The 23868-nt window shown below is 38.4% G+C and overlaps 1 protein-coding gene across 6 annotated transcripts in view; it reads right to left on the bottom strand.

The window, feature by feature from the left end:
- Positions 1 to 2439: 2439 nt before the first annotated feature.
- LOC129714093 (meiosis-specific coiled-coil domain-containing protein MEIOC-like) overlaps positions 2440 to 23868 on the bottom strand; it is a 44195-nt gene continuing 22766 nt past the window's right edge. For 4 of the 6 annotated variants that reach the window (XM_055663587.1, XM_055663571.1, XM_055663562.1 and 1 more), the window contains 4 exons: positions 20266 to 22114; positions 16748 to 16882; positions 12291 to 12471; positions 2440 to 10938 (listed from right to left, as the gene is read on the bottom strand). In XM_055663587.1, coding sequence (XP_055519562.1) covers positions 10673 to 10938; positions 12291 to 12471; positions 16748 to 16882; positions 20266 to 22114 — 2431 coding nt within the window. In that variant the 3' untranslated portion in view covers positions 2440 to 10672. Of the gene's footprint in view, positions 10939 to 12290; positions 12472 to 14214; positions 15147 to 16747; positions 16883 to 20265; positions 22115 to 23868 lie in introns of those variants that run through there. The other 2 variants (XM_055663594.1, XM_055663602.1) reach the window with 2 other exon arrangements.

Here is a 23868-nt window from a genome sequence, read left to right as displayed (position 1 = left end):
CCTCAATCATAAGGATGTCCTTCCTCAAATTAGACCAAAACTGAAAACAATGCTCCAGATGTGCTCACCAGAGCCCTATACAACTGCAGAAGAACCTCTTTACTCCTATACTGAAATCCTCATGTTATGTAGAAATTACAGCAGTGTTTATACATAGTCCCCCCCCATTTCAGGGTGCCATGTTTGGCACGCAGAAATATCATGTAAATGAAAGTAGTCATGTTTAGTATTTTGTTGCATATCCTTGACTGCTTGAAGTCTGCGATTCATGGACATCACCGGTTGCTCGGTGTCTTCTCTGGTGATGCTCTGCCAGGCCTGTATTGCAACCATCTTTAGCTTACGCTTGTTTTGGGGGCTAGTCCCCTTCAGTTTTTTCTTCACCATATAAAAGACATGCTCAATTGGGTTCAGATCAGATGATTGACTTGGCCACTAAAGAATTGACAATTTTTTAGCTTTGAAAAACACCTTTGTGGCTTTAGCAGTGTTTGGGATCATTGTCTTGCTGCAGAATGAACCGCCAGCCAATGAATTTTGAGGCATTTGTTTGAACGAGCGGATAGGATGTATCTATACACTTCAGAATTCATTATGCTACCACCATCAGCAGTTGGATCATCAATGAAGATAAGTGGGCCAGTACCTTCAGCAGCCATACATACACCACCGTGTTTCACAGGTGAGATGGTATGCTTTGGATCTTTGGCAGTTCCTTCTCTCCTCCATACTTGATTTTTGGTTTATTATGTGTATGTGGGGGGGGGGAACACGTTTTTGGTCTCTTCCATCGGGGGATGCAACTTCTTTTGTCGTATCCCCCCCTCTCCACCTGCGCCGAGGCCTAATGGCGGAGCTGGCGGCCTCGGAGCTGGGGCAGTGGCAGCGGCGGCTGGGACAGCGGCGACCAGAACTCGGAGCTGGGCAGCAGCAGCAGCGGCTGGGACACCGGCAGCGGCGACCAGAACTCGGAGCTGGGCAGCGGCGGCTTTGACAGCGGCAGTGGCGGCCTGGCCTTGGAGCTGGGACAGCGGCAGCGGCCACCCGGCATCGGAGCTGGGACGGCGGCGACAGCGGCGGCCTGGCCTCGGAGCTGGGGCGGCGGCAGCGGCGACCTGGCCTCGGAGCGGGGACAGCGACAGCGGCGGCCTGGCCTCGGAGCGGGGGCAGCGGCAGCGGCCACACGGCATCGGAGCTGCGGCAGCATCGACCTGGCCTCGGAGTTGGGACAGCGGTGACCAGAACTCGGAGCTGGGGCACGTTCCGGCGGCAGCGGCCACTCGACCCGACCGCGGGCCCAGTGGACGACAGCGGCGGCTGGGACAGCGGCAGCGGCCTCGGCGCAGAGGGAGAATAAGAAGGGATGAGACAAAGACTTAAGACTTTTGCCTTCCACCACAGTGAGGAGGTGCCTGTTGAACTCACTGTGGTGGATGTTAATTTGTGTTTATTGTGTGTTTTGTCATTTTTACTATATGTAGGACTGCAAGGCAACAAAATTTTGTTCAGACCGCAAGGTCTGAATGACAATAAAGGCTACTTGTTACTTGTTCTGCATTGTTGACATCCTTAATTTTTGAATACACAAAAGGATTTACCAAAAGGGAAAAATCCACGATACCATTTTCTTGGTATTGTGAACACAAATGCAATGCCATAAAAAAAAAGGGGCTCACTAACCAAAAGCTTAATCAAAATTTATAATCTTAAGTATTGTAGTTTTGAGAAAGCATGCTCTCTATAGTATGAGCAGTCAAGGACACACCTCCCTCTACTGCCTTTTCACAATTGCTCCCGAACTGAAAAGGCAGTTAAACGTTAGCTATATTGTCGATTCTGAAGACCCATACCGGCTAAATTGATTAAGGTAGGTAGGTAGGATTCCTTACTTGAAGAACACCGATGGACTAGGTGGCTTTTTAAGACAAGCTGGTGATTTTATAGTTAACACTATTTATAAATTAGCAAATACCAGTCATGTGTGCTCCTGCATGTCATATTGTGACCAAAATGATGAAGGATACATACTTTTGAGGAGAGGCATCAGGAATTCATCAGTTAGATATTGTGGCCTAATTTTTTTAGATGGAATTACAGCGAAAACTGGCTTAAATGACATGTGCATACATAGATTTAAACCTTTCTTCAAGATATACATCTTGGTTTTATAAATATTATGAAACAGAACTCCAAGCAATGCACACAGCCCCCTAGCAAAGAGCACATACATATATCTGCTAAAATTAGGATGAACACAACATGTGTGCCTATGAATCATACAATTTCAATCAAAGTGATGTGGCTCAGAAACAGGTCCTTCCGCCCACTGTGTCTGCACTAATCATCAAACCACACATTTACACTAATCCTTTATTGATTTTTTCTTTAAAATGCATGGAATGTCAGTTTAATGCCATGGAATAAAAACAATTAAAAAGGTTAACATCAAACCATTTCAAATTTTTATTTCTTTCCAGTAATGTGCTAATTTTTAACCTTTTGTTTATAAACAAAATTCCAAAGCTGCTACACACTCTAGTTAAATATAAACTGTAACTTTAAAATAATTCAGCACTCAAAAGCCACGGCTGACTGTAATTAACAATAATGTGATTGTTAGCAAGACTGAATTCGGAAACATTTTTAACAAAATAACATTTTAAGTGATTCACAAAGACAGGACATTATAATTAAACAGCATTCATTAACAAAACTTTATTACTGGTCTACACATTGTGTACTGCTGACTTCTCTGACAACATGTGATCAAGACTTTGTAATAAATGAACACACCTGCACACCAGTGCAGACACATTTGTGGAGTGTCACCAGAGAAGAGCAACCCAACCACATGATTCTAAACCAGGTCTAAAATATAATCTTTCCCCATACTAAGTATACAGTATCTCCGTGTATATTTTACCCCGTTATATGCATAAAACATTGAAAATATTCCAGAGAACATAGTCAAAGTAGATAATATCGTGAATTACTTTTCAAACAATTTACTCTCACAGGAGAAGTCTGCGATTGCACACTGGATTAAAAATTCTGTTACCTCCTATTTTAAGAAAACAAAAGAATTTATATTATATAAAAACCACCAAGATATTCCAGAAATCCAGTAATTTAGAAACATGCCAATTTTCAGTCGGCTCTGGCTAAACACACAATTTAAATAAAAATGTTATTTAAATAAATGATTTGTTCCATTGGCTAAAGACAATATCACCCAAGGAAAGTGCAGTGAAAAAGACTATTCAAAGCTTAAATTATTTTATAAAAATTGTTCCCCACTTATGCAAAAAACAAAAAATGATAATTGTTCCCCAATATTTGTATAATATGTTATTTGTGAGGCAAACATCTAACAAAACAAATGTCCTGGATACTTGAACCTAATGTTGGTGATCAAGATAAAATACATGATTAAACATAGAATATTTTTTAAATGTGAAATACACAAGTACCGCAAATGCTTTTAAGTTTTCAAATTTTGGTCAAAGGTGTTGAGGGCTAAGCTATAACTAGGAAAAAGAAAGATATATAAGTGCCTCTTGACTTTCCAGCACCTAAAAGCTATTGTTGTTAGCAAATGTCACAATGATCCAAGGTAGAACATAATGATACCATGAAGAACAAACTTTTCATTGGATGAGAATACAGGTTGTAGATTATTGCATAAATTACATTCCATGTCATTATATATCAATCAATGAATGTTGATTGATTTCACAACAGTACCATTAAGCAACAGTGCCGCATGCCTTTCACTTAAGCAGACTGATACAAATACATTTAATAAAATAAACATGCTACACTGCTAGCTATGCATTATCATTATATAACTATGATTTTCCATATTTAGCTGGCAGAAATTAACAATATTTATCCATTGATGAGTATTTATAAAGCTGCTGAAGCAAGGTACATACAGGGTTTTAACAGTGTGAAAGAAAATATAATCAGTAAAAGGCACATTACCATATATAAAATGCACAAGAACTCGATTTAGAAGTAAACGCTTCATGAATACGAAATTAACAGATATAGATAACCCAAAAAATGATCTACAATGCCCAACACATTCATTAAGAGAGCATAATCCAATATGGCTACAAAAATAAATTTGTGTAAACAAAATCTAAGATTTTCCAAAACGTCCGAGCAAATCATCTTGTATTCCCTTCGTTATATAGGTCACATCGTCACACATTAAATACTTGTGTGTGACTTTAATGCTTCATTAAAATCTGTAGCAAACTAGTACCATAATATTTATACCAAAAATGAGAACTGTAAACCTATAATAGAAAGGCATGTTGTATTCTAGTCTTAAAGGCAGCACTGATTTCTGTGGATTTTGAAATTATTTTAAAAGATTCAAAATAGTAGTAATGTTTCATATACAGATCTAATTACTTGGAATGATGAATTAAATCATTCATTTACAAGTAATGAATATACTTCTCGAAATGCTTCAAAAATGTATGTGATTTCTACATGTTAAAAATAAGTTTTCTTAAATAATCCTAAAATAGAGTTACAAATAAAAAATGTGCAAGAAGGAAAATAAATTAAGCAACAGGGATTAATGCATATTTGTGAATAAATGGGTAAATATATTGTCTTTAATATACAGTATTAATGCAATTTAAAAACTTTCACAGGATTTGGGATAAAGATTTTACTTCTGCACTAAACCCTGCATGTCAGCAAGGGAACAATTGTTTAATTAGAAATTCCAATATCTGAAGATAATGAACATAAAATTGGAAATACTGTTGAAATAAATACAATCTATGGAGAAGTGTAGCTACATGGACAATGCCACGTAGCAGCACTTAAGGCAAAGGTTGTGTATAAACAAATGTTTTATTAAATTTAACAAAAATCAAAATATGCACGGCTGAATCACCTTCCATATTTCTAATTATTCATGAATAGATTAAATAGATTATATTTGATAGAAGGAAAACTTCTAAACATTATTAATTTTCTATTAACTACATTTGTTAATTTATATTTTTCCCTTTGTCAAAAATATAGTCAATGTCAATACTCAACTTCCAGTGGAGTTCTACAATATTGGACATACAAAAACATTTTTTTAATATATATATATATCCTTTCAAAACTGTAAGCTATCCCAAAACACAATATTCAATTAATTACTTTTAAAGTGCAATTATGATTACTTTTATGGGGAGCTACAAGAAGGATCTATGAGGATGCCACGTATTGATTTTAGTGAGGCATTTAGCAAAGTTCAACATATCAATCAAGATGAATCAAAAAAAGTGAAAACTCAGGGGATTTAAACAAAACAGGATGTTGAATATATCAATTCTTAATTACTTGAATTTATTGCAGATGTACTGATTAAAACACTAGATTTGAATGATTGAAGAGGTAAAAAAAAAATCACTCAATGAATTGGTTTGAAGGATTGTAGAGGGAAATAAATCACCCAATGAATTGTGGTCGTCTGGTATTCAGTCCCCGAAATAATGGTGGAGGAAGAAATCCAGTTCACATAAAAGGTAGTTGGATGAGCACTTGGAGACATTATCTATGAACCATAATCCATGACATAATTTACTTTCATTGGTTTGAGTTGATATAAAATTATCCACACATCATTTGCCTTTATGGCCTGTTATACCTGATCTCACAAACAGATCTAAATCGATCTCTGCTGCTGGCATGTGAAATAAAGCTGAGCAAAAATCATGATCTGCAAGAGTATAAACATTTTAATGCATTACTGCTTTGAAATGATTCATATTGGTTTAATCAGATGTACATTTAATAAGTGTAAATATATTTTAAATCAAGAACTTATTTATTTTGGCTGCCTATTGGATGTGAAATTTAAAGTACGAGAAAAAAAATTTCTGTACAGAAAATGTAAATTGTCAAATAAAATTACAATATATAGTTGCAATTAGGAAGAAATTCAAAAATGTATTCTTGAACATTTTAATTGTTTACTGGTTGCTATGGCCTGACCTCAGTAGAATTAAATTCAAAGACTATCAATGCTGCCTTTTAATGTAATGTTATGCCTATGCAGTTGTTTCATAGCTACTACTTTGCCTTCAAATATAATTTCTGACAGTTAACATAGTCCCAAAGAGATTTCACCCTGAGCGAATCTTCCCAAATACAAACAACTATGAATACTACCTGGTTTTATAATACCATTTTATAAAAACAAGATCACATGGTAAATTTTGTTAAAAGCTTCAAATTGACAACAGTGTAGTGTCATATGAACGAAGAAAATTATATGTTTGACCTATGTTAATAGTTGTATAAATATCTTAATCCATCTTTACATTCACAAAGCTTTAAGATGCAAGACTTTTGATTGTCTAAGCCCATGTATGAAGATCAGCATATCACTAGCTCTACAGTCAAAATGGTTTCTAGGATTCTAAAATAAATCAGTTAAACAAAAATAGCTTTGGTAACCTAGTACTGTACATAGTTAGATTTGTGGAAAATACTTTGCACATACAACCCAAAAAACTAAATATTAAATATATATTTCCTGAGTAACAGTTAATCTGATTATTGTGAAGGTTTGGCAAGAATAATTCCATTAATACAGTACATTAGATTCTAAATCTGAATTTAAATTAAGATTGAATCAATATTAAAATAAATATGGAATGCATTAACATTATAATCTTTTAACTGATATTACAAAAAACAATTATATCTTCATTAAGTGCATGCTAAATCAAATATAGGTCCTACTTTTAAGTTCCCCACCACAAAGGGTTAGTAAATCTAAGAACTAATCCTGAGTAACATTTCTTTCTCTTTTGTAATCGTTATTATTTTATACAAAAGACAGAGGCGAACTGAAACTATTCCAAGTTATGTAGCACTCATACTCATTCAGTTTTTTAGTTCTGAAAAAAAGTGATGATACCTACACTAAAATATTGTGCTGTGGGGAAGTTTCAGATTGAACGGAATCCTCCACAGCAGAGCAGATTATAAATATCACAAATCTCTCATCTGGCTGAGAACACATTCTAAGTGTGCACCAAGAGAACAAAAAGGGTTTTAGTAGATAAATTATTCAAACAAGCACAGCTTTTCTTCTGCTCCCATTGTTCCATTTAAAAAAGTTTAAACCATGAAAGTTAATGAAAGCTGTCACCCAGTTTTCTATTTCAACCTTCTCAGCAATCAAACATGATAAAATTATACATTTAATAGAAAAATCATTTTAGATAGCATCAGAAGTGCATAAAGAAATATGCACACAATATTTCTAAAAGTGCAACCGAAAAGTCCTCTCTCTAAATTGTTGAAAATGATTCTAACGGCCCTGTTCCACTTACGTGTCCTTGGCACGCAAATTACGCGACCTCGCCGTCACGTTGAAGCGCAAGGGCATCGTGTGGCCGTGCGGGGCCGGTCTCACTGAGAAGCGCGCAGGGGTATGGAGTTGTGCGCGGTATTGTAGTGCTCCGAAATTTTGTAGCGAACAAAATCTTCGCACGCCACCGGCCTGTCGCGTAACTGACGGCCAAAGTGGGACAGGCCAAAGACCCTGGCGCGATGCAACGTCTCAGCTCCAACAGCAGCAGGCAAATGATTGTTGAACTCAGCCTGGGGCTCACGGCCGTTGCGGTCCGGATCCGCCCCCACTTCTACTCCCAGAGCGGGGCCAAGAAAATTGAAGTTAGACACAAAATGCTGGAGTAACTCAGCGGGACCGGCAGCATCTCTGGAGAGAAGGAATGGATGACATTTTGGGTCAAGACCCTTCTTTCATACTGAAGAAGTCTCGACCCGAAACATCATCCATTGCTTCTCTCCAGAGATGTTGCCGGTCTCGCTGAGTTACTCCTGCATTTTGTGTCCATCTACAAATGACGTCACACGCTCCAGACGGCTTTGCGGACGCATGAAGTCGCGCGGGACTTTCGCGGGACTGTCACGCATCAATGCGACCACGAGGTCGCTTAACTAGCGTGCCGATGACACGTATATGGGACAGGGGCTTAAGAAGAATGTTTTCCATGTTTTTACTTTAATGAGGCTTTAAGATTAAAATGACAATTTCTAATTTTAATGTTGTATACTAATAGCAAAAAATACGTTTTTTATTAAATTTTCAGAGAAATCTCTGGTAAATTCTTTAAAATATACTTAAATAAGTTAGATACTATTTCTGGGACTTCAATGCAACGATGCTTTCATCAGTGTAGGTATTGAGTATGGCAAACGCATTAGAAGAATGGAGGTAGAATTAACAAGACTCATATTTCTTTTGGCTTAACTATGCAATTTTCGATATTAAATGTTGATTGGCCTCCTCTCAGTGATACAGAGCTTTAGTCATTTTATATTATTTAAAAAATTTAATTTATCATAAAGCCAAGCTAGGTCGTAATGATTGTTATTGTGGTTCATAGGCTGTTACTTCTCCCAGAGAAGATTAATTTTATTTTCTGAATCCATTTAGCAATTTGTATTACATGTGAAATTTGAGAATAAAAGGAGAAATTCTTGCTCCAAATAGTAATGTAGTCAAAATATAATGGAAAACATTCAGAAATAAAATATTAAGTTACATTTGAGATGAAAACTATAGTTGTGGCAAAAAAAATCTTCTCCTGCCTTCATTTCTTCCCTCACCCAACTACAACTAAACTATTATTCCAAACATATTATTGACAGAATATTTTAAAGTTTTGCTAGCTTTCAAATCGAAATCACAGAGTGATCAAGGGCTAAAAAATATTCAGACTTGGTTATCAACTTCTAATCCAGATGCAAAACTGATATTATTAAAAATTAAAATAGAGCAGTTTCTTTAATAGGTGACCTTTTTACGCCTGGGAAATAAGCTGATATATGGTGAGGAAGAATAAAAATATAGCTCTCAGCTGACTGCAATCTCTGGGCTTGACTTAATGAAAAGCCCACCGGCATGTAGTTGATTGTTTTTACAGCACAAACAATCATGCATGTCCATGATCTGTGATTTAAGAATCGAAAAGAGGGTTAACCATAAAGAGGAAGTTTAAAAATGAAAACAAAATCATAATATGAGAAAACTAAATGTTACATTGGTCCCAAAGGGTGTTAAACATTACATACGTTCTGGATTTTTTTTGTTTTTAATAACCTAATCCTTATCTAAGTAAAAGAATATATCTATTTGTGAAATGAGTCCTGAGGCTAACCAAAAATTATTGATGCACCTTTAAATGTCTGTGTTCGAGCTACATGTAGTTTCTTCAGTTTCTCTGAAAAGAGCCATATAACTGAATACTATACTCGTCAAGTTAAAAACTGGATGTCTTCTGATAAATATTTGACATTGGTGATTAAAATGTTCTTGGATGCACAGGCATATAACTGAGTTTCCTTGAGCAAACAATTTAATATAACTGTCGTTGTAACACCTTAACTACTGAGTTCTGAAAATATTATTCGTGATTGGATTGGCATGACGTCTTACCAAGTAACCACATTTTTGGTTTTGTGGATTACAATATGTTATTATAATCTGATCTTTTGAACAATTTAGAAAGCAGAATTAAAGATAGTCAGAAATGATTGAAAGAGCTCAATTATTTTAACCCTGTTTTTTTTTTTTTTTTAAATCAATGCTTCCTCAAGCCTCTTTAGCTAAATGACATACCATGGAAATGGACAGTACTGCTCCAAAATTCCAGGGCCCAACCTAAATTTAGGATTTGAATAAGTATATGTCAAATAAACACAAGAACATTGTTCTATAATAATGCCAGTTAGAATGGAAAATAGACCATTAAATATATCAACTGAGCATTTCTAGCAGATTTTAGTATATTATTTTTGCAAGCTCAATTATAGTTTTTTTTAATATCTTAGTCATTTAATTGGCAGTTATTAAACCTGATCAGGTTTTTTTTTGCAGTTTCCAATAACTTTTCCATAATCTAAAGCAGTAATTTAGAATATACTACATAATTGTAAAATATGAAAGAACATTCATTAATTTACTTAAAAACTCAATTGTAGAAGAAATTATACTACCTTTCTGAAAATACGGTAAATGATAAAAGTTCTTTATATATCTCAATTGTGACAAAACCACGCCCAAAAGTGGGTGTTAAGTAAAATTATTAACTGTACCATTTTCGTTGCATTGTTACTGAATCTCAGTATTTAATTTCTCATTTACTATATTTTAAATTCTTATTTCCGTGATAAAAAAAAGGCATTTTATTACTCTTCACTTCCACACAAGAACTTGTATAATCTTCTGAACTGCATAGTTATCATCCGATGATGTATAATAAAGCCTGTTTCAAATAGAAATGCCTGCCAAAATCCCAAAGCAGCAGAAATAGCACAATGTTGCAAAAAACGTGATGTAACAATTTTCTTACTGAAATTATCAAAAATGACACCAGATTCTCTCAAGACACTGATAACCAACTCATTAATTTCCACATTCCCTTTCAAATCTCATCCCAGACTGCAACTTTCCCTTACCACCCAGATCACCAAGTTATTTAACAGGTAGCTTACTGTTAACCCTAGAATTTCACACAATACTAACAGTACGACTTTGAAGACGCCACCCACGGTTTGAAATATTCCAGAAGACAATTCACAAAAGCTGCTGCATTTTAAGCTGTCTCTTTTGTTTTTAGCATACTTCTCTTTTTATTGCTGAACATCCAGCATGATCCAATTCTGACTTCATATTTTTCTCTTCAATTGACATTTCATCTTCATTTTTGATAGCACCTCCTTGACACAGCTCCTTTAGTGCTTTTTCAATTTCAACATGCTTGACCAAAGCCCCCAAGGAAAATTTTGGCAAGGTCATCTGCAGTGCACACCAGAGAGCAGTGCGAGCCTTTCGTGTTGAAATGGTTAGGTCTTTAATAGCAGCTGCCAGGGCCAAAACATCTAAACACAATTTAAAAAAAACCTTAACAGGAGAGGGTTAGAAGTTATCTATAGACAGTATGTTACATGGTGAGACAATGAAGCAGAATTGTTTTAGTAGTCAATTTATTCAAGTATTAACTAGTCATGTGGTAAAAAAAATCAAAACATTTACTTTGGTCAATAGGGACCCCATGTATGAGTAAAAACGGCTATTGTGTTATTATAGATGGAAGTCTCTCAGCTATTATTTTTTTCGATCTCAGTGTTTCATGAGGTAAACAGAATATGTTGGCCTCGGATTCAATTTAAAAAGTAAAATAATGATAACAAAACAAACTTTATTTAAGTGTTTTATAAGATGATGAATCAAATACGAATGCATGCCAAAGTACAAGGGAACATTAGGGGATTTGGCCACAGTTAGTTTAAGAGAAGCTATAAGCAGCATCGTAAAGGGAGGAACATTAGGAAAAATGATAAATCTAGAGAGCGATTTCCAGAGCTAAGGAACTTCAGCTGATGATATAGTTGTGAGCTGGTGCTGTGATTACTTATATTTGGATATTAATTGGCCAGAATTAGAAATGCACAGATAATCTAGACTTAAAGGATTTGAGGAGAATGGAGATAGAAAGGGTGGGATCGAGGGATTTAAAAATATGGGTGAAAATTTTAACATCAAGTATGATTAAGCCAAGACAGTTTTAGCAACAAGCACAGATACATCAAGCATAACTCATCTCAGGTTCAAATATTTCACTAAGGTTACAAACAGAGTCGTGCATTTTCAAATAGTTTCTTAGAGGAGAAAAAAAGTCAGTTAAGGATTATTTAATTGATATGCTCAAATAGCATGAGCGAGGTGCATCTGAACAATCTGTCCTGTCGAGCTGACAAAATGTTTTGCCATGTGTGATGAAGGTAATGCCCTTTTGATATTAGAAATTGAACAAGAATGAGAGCTTATGTTAACATTGGATCATTCAATTCTGTTTTATTAACATTGGAAGCATGTAAACAGAGACCTGGAATTAATATACTGTGAAGGAAGGAACTGCAGATGCTGGCTTACAGATAGACACAAAATACTGGAGTAGCTGTAGTATCTCTGGAGAAAAGGAATAGTTGACATTTCGGGTCGAGACCCTTCGTCAGACTGAGTCACAGGGGAGAGGGAAACTAGAGGTATAAAAAGGTACAAAGAACAAATGTCATATCTTTAGTTTTCCTTTCCCCTGACTCTCAATTTGAAGAAGGGTCTCGGCCCGAAACGATACCTATTCCTTTTCTCCAGATATGCTGCCTGACCCACTGAGTTTACTGAGACCCAGCAATTTGTGTCTATCTTTAATATACTGTGAACTACTTACCCTTGTCATCATTGTAGCGAGGTGCTCCTTGTCTCTGACGATTTGCAGCATTAATTATTTCATCTTTACGACGTGCTTGTGTGACGTGAATAGTTTCCAAATGGCAATCGAGAGTTGTAGATATATTAGCATGAACTGGACAACTTTGGAGACGTTCCATCTTGCCAAACAAAGTCAATACCTGCCGTGCAATTCAAATATAATCTAAAACACTCAGACATTTCTTAGTGAACATATTATTCTCTTGGTGGAGAATGTAATCCTGATGAGCACTACAATGACAAGTATTTATCTATACAATTTGTCTTTGGCCTCTAATTATTCAATAAAGCAACGTCACTGACTTTTTCTCAAGCATCAAAAGTCCTTTTTACCAGATTTTTAAAAGAACAAAGGGCGGTACAGTGGTAGAGTTGCTGCCTTACGGTGCTTACAGCACCAGAGACCCGGGATCGATCCCGACTACGGGTGCTGCCTGTACAGAGTTTGTACGTTCTCCCCGTGACCACGTGGGTTTTCTCCGAGATCTTCGGTTTCCTCCCACACTCTAAAGACGTACAGGTTTGTAGTTTGGTTGGCTTGGTATAAGTGTAAATAGTCCCTAATTTGTGTAAGATAGTGTTAATGTGCGGGGTTCGCTGGTTGGTGCGAACTCGGTGGGTCGAAGGGCCTGTGCTTTATCTCTAAACTTAAAGTTTCCGTGCTATATCTCTAAACTTAAAAGTTTCCGCGCTATATCTCTAAACTTAAACTAAACTAATTTCCAAATGTTACCATGCATGGCAAATAAGAGAATAATTTGACTAATTTGCTAGGGACAAAATTGAGGGCAATATTGCAGAGAAAGGCCAGAATCTTCTAATCCTTGAACACGGAATTTTCGCTGGGTAAATGAAAATGCTTCAGATATAATGATGGGAAAGCATCTTAGTGTAATTTGAGACTTTAAAAGAAACTGTTAACATACCTACGAGATGAATGCAACAAAATCTATGAAGATGGGAAGACAAACTGAGAAGATTAATAGAAAAAGGGAATAGAGATTTTTTTTTAATTTGTGAGAGTAAAAAAGTAAGAAATTATGAGAAACATTTATGAATTTTATGAGAAAATGATCAGAACAGGTCCATGGAAGAGAGGCTATAAACATTATACAGGTGCACAACCTTTTATCCGAAAGCCTTGGGACCAGACACTTTTCGTAAATCAGATTTTTTCGGCTTTCGGAATGGAAGATTTTTAGCGTAGATTTTAACGGCTGGCTCACTGGTAGAGTGCTCGGCTCATATCCGCAAGGTCGCGAGTTTGCGCCTCGATCCCAGCAGTTACTCGATCGCGAGTTTGAGTCTTCAATGTAGTTTTTTCTTGCAGAATAGGAGAGAATAGGGAAGGTTAGGCTGGGATCATTCTCTGCGAGATGATCTTAGTGCGGGAGACAAGTGTAGGAGAGGTGTACTGACTGTGTGGGCAGAACTTTGGAAGTGATTGCCCACCATTCTCAAAAGCCGCTGTGTCTCCGTGTCCCTCAACTCCAGAGGAATCCGCTCCCCGATGCGCCGCTACGGCGACAAGTGGCAGTTCGCCCACAGCCCGAGCTGCGCCCCCTCATCCGCAACCCGGGTTCCTCTGGAGTTGGAGCGGGGCTGGGCTAGAGTTGTTGCTGGCTGTGAGTCTCTGGGATCTCCGTGCTTGCAGTGGGCCTGGGGGTCGGTGTCCCGATGAGAGGGCGCAGCTCGGGCTGTGGGCAAACTGCCACTTGTCACTGTAGCGGCCCATCGGGGAGCGGCTTCTGGTGGTCCTGACGTCTCTCAGCTCCTGTCCAGAGGGGTGGCCGGAGACGTCAGGACCAACAAGAACCCGCTCCCCGATGCGTAGCTACAGCGACAAGTGGCAGTTCGCCCACAGCCCGAGTTGCGCCCCCTCATCCGCAACCCGGATTCCTCTGGAGTTGGAGCGGGGCTGGGCTAGAGTTGCTGCTGGCTGTGAGTCTCTGGGATCTCCGTGCTTGCAGTCGGTGTCCCGTTGGTCCTGACGTCTCCAGCCACCCCCCTGGAATGGAGCTGAGACTGGGAACTGAACCGCCCTTGCCCCCTCCCTCTGCAACTGCAAACAACCCCACAGTTCCCAGTCTCAGCTCCTGTACAGGGGAGTGGCCGGAGACGTCACAGCCCGAGCTGCGCCCCCTCATCCGCAACCCCAAGACCAAGACGTACCTTGCACACCATCAGCTTCTGTCCCTACGGGGAGCATGTTCCTCTGGAGTTGGAACGGGGCTGGGCTGCTGCTGGCTGTGGGTCTCTGGGATCTCCGTGCTTGCAGTGGGCCTGGGGGTCGGTGTCCCATTGGTCCTGACGTCTCCGGTGACTAGCACTGACCTGCTGGCAACTGCGACGTGAAGACAGTGCAAAGCCCCCGCGCCGGTGCAATGGGCGGGGAGCTGGAGAGGGGAGGGAAGGGGTCACACACATGGCCGGGAAGCAGAGGGGTGTAGGTGGGGTGAAACTGAAGGGAGCGACAATCTGCTGCTGCCTGCCCACTGAGTTAAAAAGTTCCCACGCAAGACTCACGATACACTGTGTATCGTGTCTACCGTGGGAACTTTTTAACTCAGCGGGCAGGCAGCAGCAGATTGTCAATTATTAACCCTCCCGCGCAATATACCCTCACCTACTCTTTTATGAATGGGGATTTAGTTCCCCTTTCTTCGAGGACCGCCTGGAGGTTCCGCTGTCACCTCTGCGGGCCGCCCTCGGTGAACGTCTTCAAGGACCTTTCTTCAAGGACCAAAAAAATGTCCACTATTCGGAGCTTTTCGTTATTTGGAACTTCGGATAAAAGGTTGTGCACCTGTACAATCTATTAGAGAAATTAAGAATAGTTTATTAAAAAGTCAATATGAAGAAGTTGGTTACTGAACTACAGAATAAAGTACATCAATTTAAAGCAACCAGAGTTAGAGACAATGGACAATAGGTGCAGGAGTAGGCCATTCGGCCCTTTGATCAGCACCGCCATTCAATATGATCATGGCTGTTTCAATCAGTATCCCGTTCCTGCCTTCTCGCCATATCCCCTGACTCCGCCCCCTTTAAGAGCTCTATCTAACTCTCTCTTGAAAGCATCCAGAGAATTGGCCTCCACTGCCTTCTGAGATTACTGGCATAGGGGGATTTGAATGATAAGGAGTCTTATGCCACAGATTCACAACTCCCTGGGTGAAAAAGATTTTCCTCATCTCCGCCCTAATTCTTAATCTGTGGCACCTGGTTCTGAATTCTCCCAATATTGAGAACATGTTTCCTGCTTCTAACGTGTCCAATCCCTTAATAAACTTATATGTTTCAATAAGATCCCCTTTCATCCTTCTAAATTCCAAAGTATACAAGCCCAGCCGCTCCATTCTATCAACGCATGACAGTCCCGCCATCCCGGGAATTAACCTTGTGAACCTACACTCCCTTAATAGAAAGAATGTCCTTCCTCAAATTTAGAGACCAAAAGTGCACAATACTCCAGGTGCGGTCTCACTAGGGCTTGTACAACTGCAGAAAAACCTCTTTGCTCCTATACTCAACTCCTCTTGTTATCAAGGCCAATATACCATTAGCTTCCTTCACTGCCTGCACTAATTGTTGTATCTTTTAACCCTTATCTGTGCACTGCTTGATTGTATTCATGTATAGTCTTTCTTTTTGGATAGACACAAAAGCTTTTCACTTTCAAATTTTAATGAAACCTCACAAAAAATGTAGTTCATTTGTTTCACGTGTAACGAGGAAAACCGAGGAACGTTTCTTTGGTATGTGACAATAATAAACTAAACTAATAATCCTCTACGAGATCACCCCTTAGCTTCTTACACTTTAGGGGAGAAAACTCCCAGCAAATGCATCCTCTCCTTATCATTCAAATCCCCCTATGCCAGTAATATTTTCATTAATCTTCATTGCAGCTTTTCCAACTTAATGACATCCTTTCAATTGCTGGGGAACCAGAACTACACATAATACTCCAAGTGTGGTCTCACAAACGACTTGTATAGTTGTAATAGACATCCCAACTTCTGAACACAATGCCCTGACCCACGAAGGCAAGTATGCCAAATGCCTTCTTCACCATCCCGATTACCTGTGTCAACTTTTTCAGGGAACCTTGTACATTCAGTCATAGAAAATGAACCCTGAATGAAGAACGTTTTTCTAATATTCATCGCCTTTCATTGAATAACAGTGGGATTGGGTAAAATCCAAGAGTTATTGTAGATTATTCAATAATAAACACTTATCTGCCATCCTCATTTTAACTGAGCTATTTAAATTTTTAATTACATATTCAATGTGAATTTTATGTTAATATTCCACTAGGTAATCAATTAAGATTAGGAGAACAAGTAAAACAACAAAAATTGTGGATAAAAACCAAAACACAAAAATTATGATAAAAAAATCAAAACCTACCCTTGCTTGTTCACGTAACTGATCAACAATCAAACGATCTACTCTTGAGGGATTGGAAGGCAGACGAGGTATAGCAGCATTGTTTGAACTGGACACTCGCTTTCCAGGAAAGTTTCTTGCAAGCTCAGCTTCAGTCTGATTAAAAAAAGTAAAATAAATCATTGCTTTGCTTGCCTGATGAGCCTGTTGTAATTTGTAGAGAAAGTTAGGGATATAAAATTTGCTAATAATAATGTATTCGAGAATTATAATTGACAAACTACAAATAATTGTGGTGAAATTTAGATGTGTGGAATCATATAATTTTGGAATGGGAATAGAGTAAGGAGAGAGCATCACAAAATAACTTTCTAAAATTATAATTACCAATATATAGGTGAAGAAAAAGATATTGAACTCCAGTTGTGGGTCTTTAAAACTTAAAAATAGAAATAACCAAAAAAAGGTATGTTGAGACTTAGATATATGGATACCAAAAATGCAAGGGACCCATATTTAATATTTCCAAACCATGGTTTGCCTCAATTTAGAATATTATTTGATTGCCTTAAAAAATGCAGTTCACTAAATAATTTGTTCATTCTTTCACAATGTTAAACAACAATTAAGATTTTCATGGTAAAATTGTGATTAAAGGACATATAAATAATATAATACAGGCTGGCAGTAAAATACACAATGTCATTTCAATGACATCGAAGGTCTGCATAGAAGTATATTTTATATAGATGGCAATCTGTACATTAAACCATTAACTAGAAAAACAAGTGAATAAATATATTTATGTTGGGTAACATCTGCGGCAAGAAAAAATAATTAACATTTCATGTCAAATATCCTTCATCAGGGGAGTAAAAGAGAAAACGGTTTAGTTTTAGTTGCAGAGAGAATGAGGGAGATTGGCTCAGACAAAATAAATCTATCTCTGATTAGGTCAGGCCAAGGGGATGTCGGAGATGTCATCTGGTCGAAGGGTTAATTAGGGCAGTTGGAGAAAAAAAAAGAACAAAAGCTATAAAGCAATATAACGCGAGAACACAACAAAGGAATTTTTAATTAAATAATCACAAAATGCTCAGTTGGTGAAAAGGTGGCTAAACAAAAAAAAAAACAGCCAATATCAGAAATGAATGACATGGATTAGTTTAGAGATACAGCGCAGAAACAGGCCCTTCGGCCCACCAAGTCCGTACCAGCAGAGAATGCAAGTTATCTGAAGTTTCTAAATTTGATACTGACCCAGGCTATGGCATGTCTAGATGGAAAGCAAGGTGCTGTTTCTCAATCTTACTTTTGGCCTTGTTTATTTTTAGTTTTAGTTTTCGAGATACAGCGCTGAAATAGGTCCTTCGGCCCACTGAGTCCACAGCGACCAGAAATCAACCGTACACTAGTTCTATCCTACACACCAAGGACAATTTACAGAAGCCAATTAACTATCAAATCAGCACATCTTTGGAATGTGGGAGGAAACAAGAGTATTTCAGTACAGGAGTTTCATAACAAGAGGATTTCAGTATAGGAGTAAAGAGGTTCTTCTACAGTTGTATAGGGCTCTGGTGAGACCACATCTGGAGTATTGTGTACAGTTTTGGTCTCCTAATTTGAGGAAGGACATCCTTGCGATTGAGGCAGTGCAGCGTAGGTTCATGAGATTGATCCCTGGGATGGCGGGACTGTCATATGAGGAAAGATTGAAAAGACTAGGCTTGTATTCATTGGAGTTTAGAAGGATGAGGGGGAGATCTTATAGAAACATATAAAATTATAAAAGGACTAGCCAAGCTAGATGCAGGAAAAATGTTCCCAATGTTGGGCGAGTCCAGAACCAGGGGCCACAGTCTTAAAATAAAGGGGAGGCCATTTAAGACTGAGGTGAGAAAAAACTTTTTCACCCAGAGAGTTGTGAATTTATGGAATTCCCTGCCACAGAGGGCAGTGGAGGCCAAATCACTGGATGGATTTAAGAGAGAGAGAGAGATAGATAGAGCTCTAGGGGCTAGTGGAGTCAAGGGATTTGGGGAGAAGGCAGGCACCGGTTATTGATAGGGGACGATCAGCCATGATCACAATGAATGGTGGTGCTGGCTCGAAGGGCCTAATGGCCTCCTCCTGCACCTATTTTCTATGTTTCTATGAAACTGGAGCACCCGGAGAAAATCCATGCGGTCACAGGGAGAACATACAAGGTCTGTGACAGATGGGTCAGCCTAGCAGTGCAAATGAGAACAGGAAGCTCAGACTCATAAACTGAATCTAGGTAGACACAAAACGATGGAGTAACTCAGCGGGTTACTCCAGCTTTTTGTTTCTATCTTCGGTTTAATCCAGCATCTCCAGTTTTTTCTTCTTACACAAACTGAATCTAGGTATTCTGCAAGGCGGTCACTAACTGTGCACATGGTTTCCCTAATGTAAAGACCACATTGTGAACATTGAATGCAGTGTGTAAGATGGGAAAATGTACAAGAATTTCTGCTTCACCTTAAGAACTGTTCAAGTTCCTGGCTGGTGGGCAGGGAAGAGGTAAAAGGACTGGATAAGCAGGGAAGTAATTGATGGGGCTGGACAAGTGAACCTGGGAGTTGCAAAGAGAATGGTCCCTTCAAACTGCTGAAAGTGAACAAGGGAAAGAAGATATGCCTGGTGATGGAATCTGGTTAAACTAGTGGAAATTGCAAATAGTTATCTGTTATCTGTGGATCGGGTGAGTGGAAAGTGAGGCAAAGGAAACTCCACCATTGCTCTGGTCTGAAAGTGAGGGGGCATGGGCAGTTAGTGATAAACTATATAAATGCAAGGTGTTATAAATGATTTATCTTTCCAAAGATACTGAGTGTTTTCAGCATTACGATTTTATTAGGTTGGTTTTGCAGTGAACGCCATCTCTAAAATGCCTAAACTCATCTCTTGAAATGCTTTAAGCTGGAAAAGAACAATTTTGTAATGTTTTTGATTAATTAATATCTGTCATGAATTAAGGTAAATTACAAAAGGTACAATACAAAAAAAACCTCAAAACACAAATGACAAATAAATGGTGTTTTACTTTCAAATATGAGGGGAGTAGATAGGGCGAGTATGAAACGTATTTTACCAAAAGTAGGGGACTCAAGAACCAGAGGATATAGGGTTATGGAGAGAGGGGAAAGATTAATATGAACCTGAATGGCACAGAGTGGAGAGTATATGAAACGAGATGCCAGAGGAGACAGCTGAGACAGGTACTATAACAACATATAAAAGACATTTAGACAAGTGCATGAATAGGAAAGTTATAGAGGGATATGTGCCAAACGCAGACAGGTGGGACAAGAATACCTGGGGCATTTTGGTTGCCATGAACATGTTAGGCTGAAAGGTGGGTTTCCATGCTGTACAATTTTGTGACTCTATAACTTTTTTAACGTATTATACAGCCTCTGACTACACTGCAATGCCTTTCCTGAAAATCATTTAGTACTAAGGAAATAAACTTAAATAATGCAGGCAGAAATGGAGATTAACTTCTGCTTTACCTTTTTCCTCTCTTTTTCCAAAGCTCGCCACTGGTCATAACATTCTTCCAATCGAATGTGAAGTTCATTTGCCGGGCCACTACGATTCTTCATAGGTCTGTATTTGGAAAATGGTGGTGGAAATCCAAAGTAGGGTGTGGTCATATCTCCACCAAAAAAATCATTCATAAAAGGATGTAACTGATTCAATTCATCATAATAAAATAAGTCAATTAGTTCAGGAAATGGAAATGTTGAAGGAGGAAAAGGAAAGTTGGCGTTAGAAATTCCATGGGGCCCAAATTGGGTGGAGTAGTTCTGATTTTGCTTAAAATCAGGCATCATGAATGGGAATGTGGGTACAAAAGAATGATTAATGAAATCAGATATATTGCTCCCATCTTGCTCTTGTTGTCTGCAGTAACTATTATACTGTTGGTGGTTTTGTCCAAAAGATCCAGAGTTCAAAGGATGTGGATATCCATTTTTCCGCCCTCTCTTATCATCTCTGTTGTTACTGTGTTCCTGCTTATTAGAATATCTGAAATATTTGACTGGCTCATCATTACCAACATTGTGATGTGATGTCCAATTGGTACCAAATCCACCAGGATGTTTTTGATATTGATCAATTCTGGCAGCTGAGGAATCAATGTTAAGTGTTGTAACAGGCTTTTTTTGCTCTTGTATTCTACCAACAGCAGTAGATGAACTCCAGTCATTCATGTTACTGCTAGAAAACCTGGGACATTCTCCTTGCCTTAAGGATTCCATTGGAGCTGCAGCACGATAATAGTTAGGTTGAAGAACACTGGAAATTGGCAACTGTGTTGGAGTTCTGCTACTTACAGCAGCTGTAGTTGATGTTTGTGAGAGAGTTGAAATGATGTCGCCATCTTTCCTAAACACAGGACTACATTCAACAGTGGGGCTCATTGTGTTGCTATCAGACCATAACAGGTTGCTTTGGGAAGAATGAGGACTATATTCACTCCTCTGTGGCATAACCTTTGTCAAATTAATGAATTCAGATGATCTAGGAAGATCATCTAAACAATTCTGATACAGCTTTTCACAATGATTCTCAAAACTGTCTCGTAAAGTACGAGCACGATTTCCACGTTTTGGAAAGTCAGTGGCAGGTTTTCTGTTCACATCAGCAACAAAGCTATTCTCCTTGGAAAACTGCTGGCCATGGAAATCCATTTGTGAACAAGAAAAGTTTTTCTTAAGAGAACTGGCACTGAAATCTTCATGTCCTTTTTGAATTACTTGTTTCTCTTGCAACACTTTGCCCCACATTTCACCAACATGTGAGCTGTGTCTATTTTCTGAATTCCGGTTGCAATCTTTGATCCCAAATGTTCCAACTTTATTATCTCTAAATCGGTCAGTTTTGTAGTGTTCCTTGCGTTTGTTTGTGTTATTACTACTGCAATTATTATGTAAGCTATGTATATTAAAATTGGAAAGTCCCCTCTCTGCTCCCTCATAATTTTGTAAGCAACAATCAAATTCCTTGGACTGTGAGGAAAATCCTTCTTTCTGAGGCACCATGTCATTTCGCACAATAAATGTGACATCACTGGCTTGAGAATCAGACTGATTGGTATCCTTATTGAGCATAGAAATCCATGGTTCTGAAAGATTCAAACTTTGAAATCCTTGATAAAGTTCATCAGCTTTTACTTTCTCTTCCAATGTCTGAGAGTTTTCTTCATAGTATTCAGAAATATCCACATTATTTGAAATTCTTCCATTTTCCATTTTATTTTTCAAAGGTGATCCAGTACCGTCTCCATTTGCAGTCGACCAAATTGATTGAAATAACCTAGAGGACGAACCCCTGCAAGATGCAAAATAATTACACCTGAAAGACATTAACCTTTTGACGCATCAACACTGATATTACAGTAAAATGTCAATTTATTTGGTGCATTTAGCGCAAGTAGATTTTGATAAAAAAGCATGCTGTCCATTACATTCCTAGAGTCAGAATAAAATGAAGGCATGCTTTGCCCTTACAAGTAATCTATTATATTTCTCAGGATGGTTGGTACTAAATGTATGAATACTAATATACACCCAAATATTTCAAGAGTATCTTTCAAGAGTACCTTACAGTTTGATATTTTGAGATGATTCAGACTATATAATAATAATAATAATAATAATAACTTTATTTATAAAGCACTTTTAGGCAACATCAGTTACCACAAAGTGCTGTACAATGGAAATCAACAAAAAGTTATCACAAAACTAAAACCATTAAAACGACAGGACTATAAAAACAGTAAAAAATTAAAAGACATTAAAAGCACTAAAACAGGAACAAAGTCTCAGCCAGTGTCGAAAGCCAGTGAATAAAAGTGCGTTTTTAGGGAGGATTTAAAGATGGACAGTGAAGGGGCCTGTCTGATCTGCAGCGGCAAGGTGTTCCAAAGTGCCGGTGCAGCAACAGAAAAGGCTCTATCCCCTCTGAGCTTCCGCTTAGACCTTGGTACCTCAAGGAGCAGCTGATCCGCTGACCTGAAAACAATTCCACAATGGTCTGGGTCTTCTAGTCAGCTTTAAAAGGTACGGTGCTTGTCAATGATCACAAAATAATTTGCCCACAAAGATGTGTCAGCGGATTGCGTCTTCCCTTTTCTGAAGCAATTTGGAAGCAATCAGGTGCCAGCAGAAATAATTAAAAAATTATAACAATTAATGTAAATATACACCTCCTCTACACACTTCTGACTAAACAAGTATTTTGCATGTCTACTCACCAAGGAGAAGGACATGGAGGATAGTGAGATCAGCTTGGAGTGTACTAATGTGCTAGGAAAATTTGAGATGAAGGTGCTGGCGGTATTGGGTCTCTTGAAGAACGCAAGGTGGCAACATCCCGACAGACAAATTACACAGCAAGATACACATCAATCACAGATATGTGCAGAGAATGGCAGATGGATTGAATCTGAGCAAGTATAAGGATCGCATTTTGAAATGGCGAATGCAAGGGAAAGGTGTACAGTTAATGGCAGGACAGTTAACATTAATGTACAGAGGGAGCTTGGGATTCCAAGTCCATAGCTACCTATAAGCAACAACACAAGTAGATAAGAGAGTTAAAGAAGGTAAATGATATGTCTGCCTTCATTGGTCAGGGCATTGAGCAAAAGAGTCAGAAAGTCATGTTGCAGCTTATAAAACTTTAGTTAGGCCAAATTTTGAGTATTATGCACAGTTCTGGTCACTCCATTATAGAACAAATGTAGAGGCTTTATAGGGGATTCAGAAGAGGTTTAACCAGCTGTTACCTGGAGTAGAAGTTATTAGCTATAAGGAGAAGTTGGACAAACTTGGATTGTTTTCTCTGGAGTGCCGAAGGCTGTGGGAAGTCTTAATAGCAGTTTATAAAATTAAGAGCCGTGCAGATAGGATAAACTATTATAGAGGGTATTAATGTTCAGGGAAAAAAAATGTAGAGTGGTCATTTTTGCCCAGGGTGAAAGTGTCAAATACTAGAGAGTACAGCTTTTAACTGAGAAGAGGAATGTTTAAAGGGGATATGCAAGGCAATTTGTTTTTAAACAAAGAGCCTGGAAACTGCCAGGAACCTGTCGCCTGGGACAGCAG

This window comes from Leucoraja erinacea, chromosome 2 (assembly GCF_028641065.1).
Source record: "Leucoraja erinacea ecotype New England chromosome 2, Leri_hhj_1, whole genome shotgun sequence".
In the NCBI taxonomy this organism is placed as follows: domain Eukaryota; kingdom Metazoa; phylum Chordata; class Chondrichthyes; order Rajiformes; family Rajidae; genus Leucoraja; species Leucoraja erinaceus.
The sequence above is the reverse complement of the archived record's forward strand: the minus strand, read 5'-3'. Positions and strand labels throughout refer to the sequence as shown.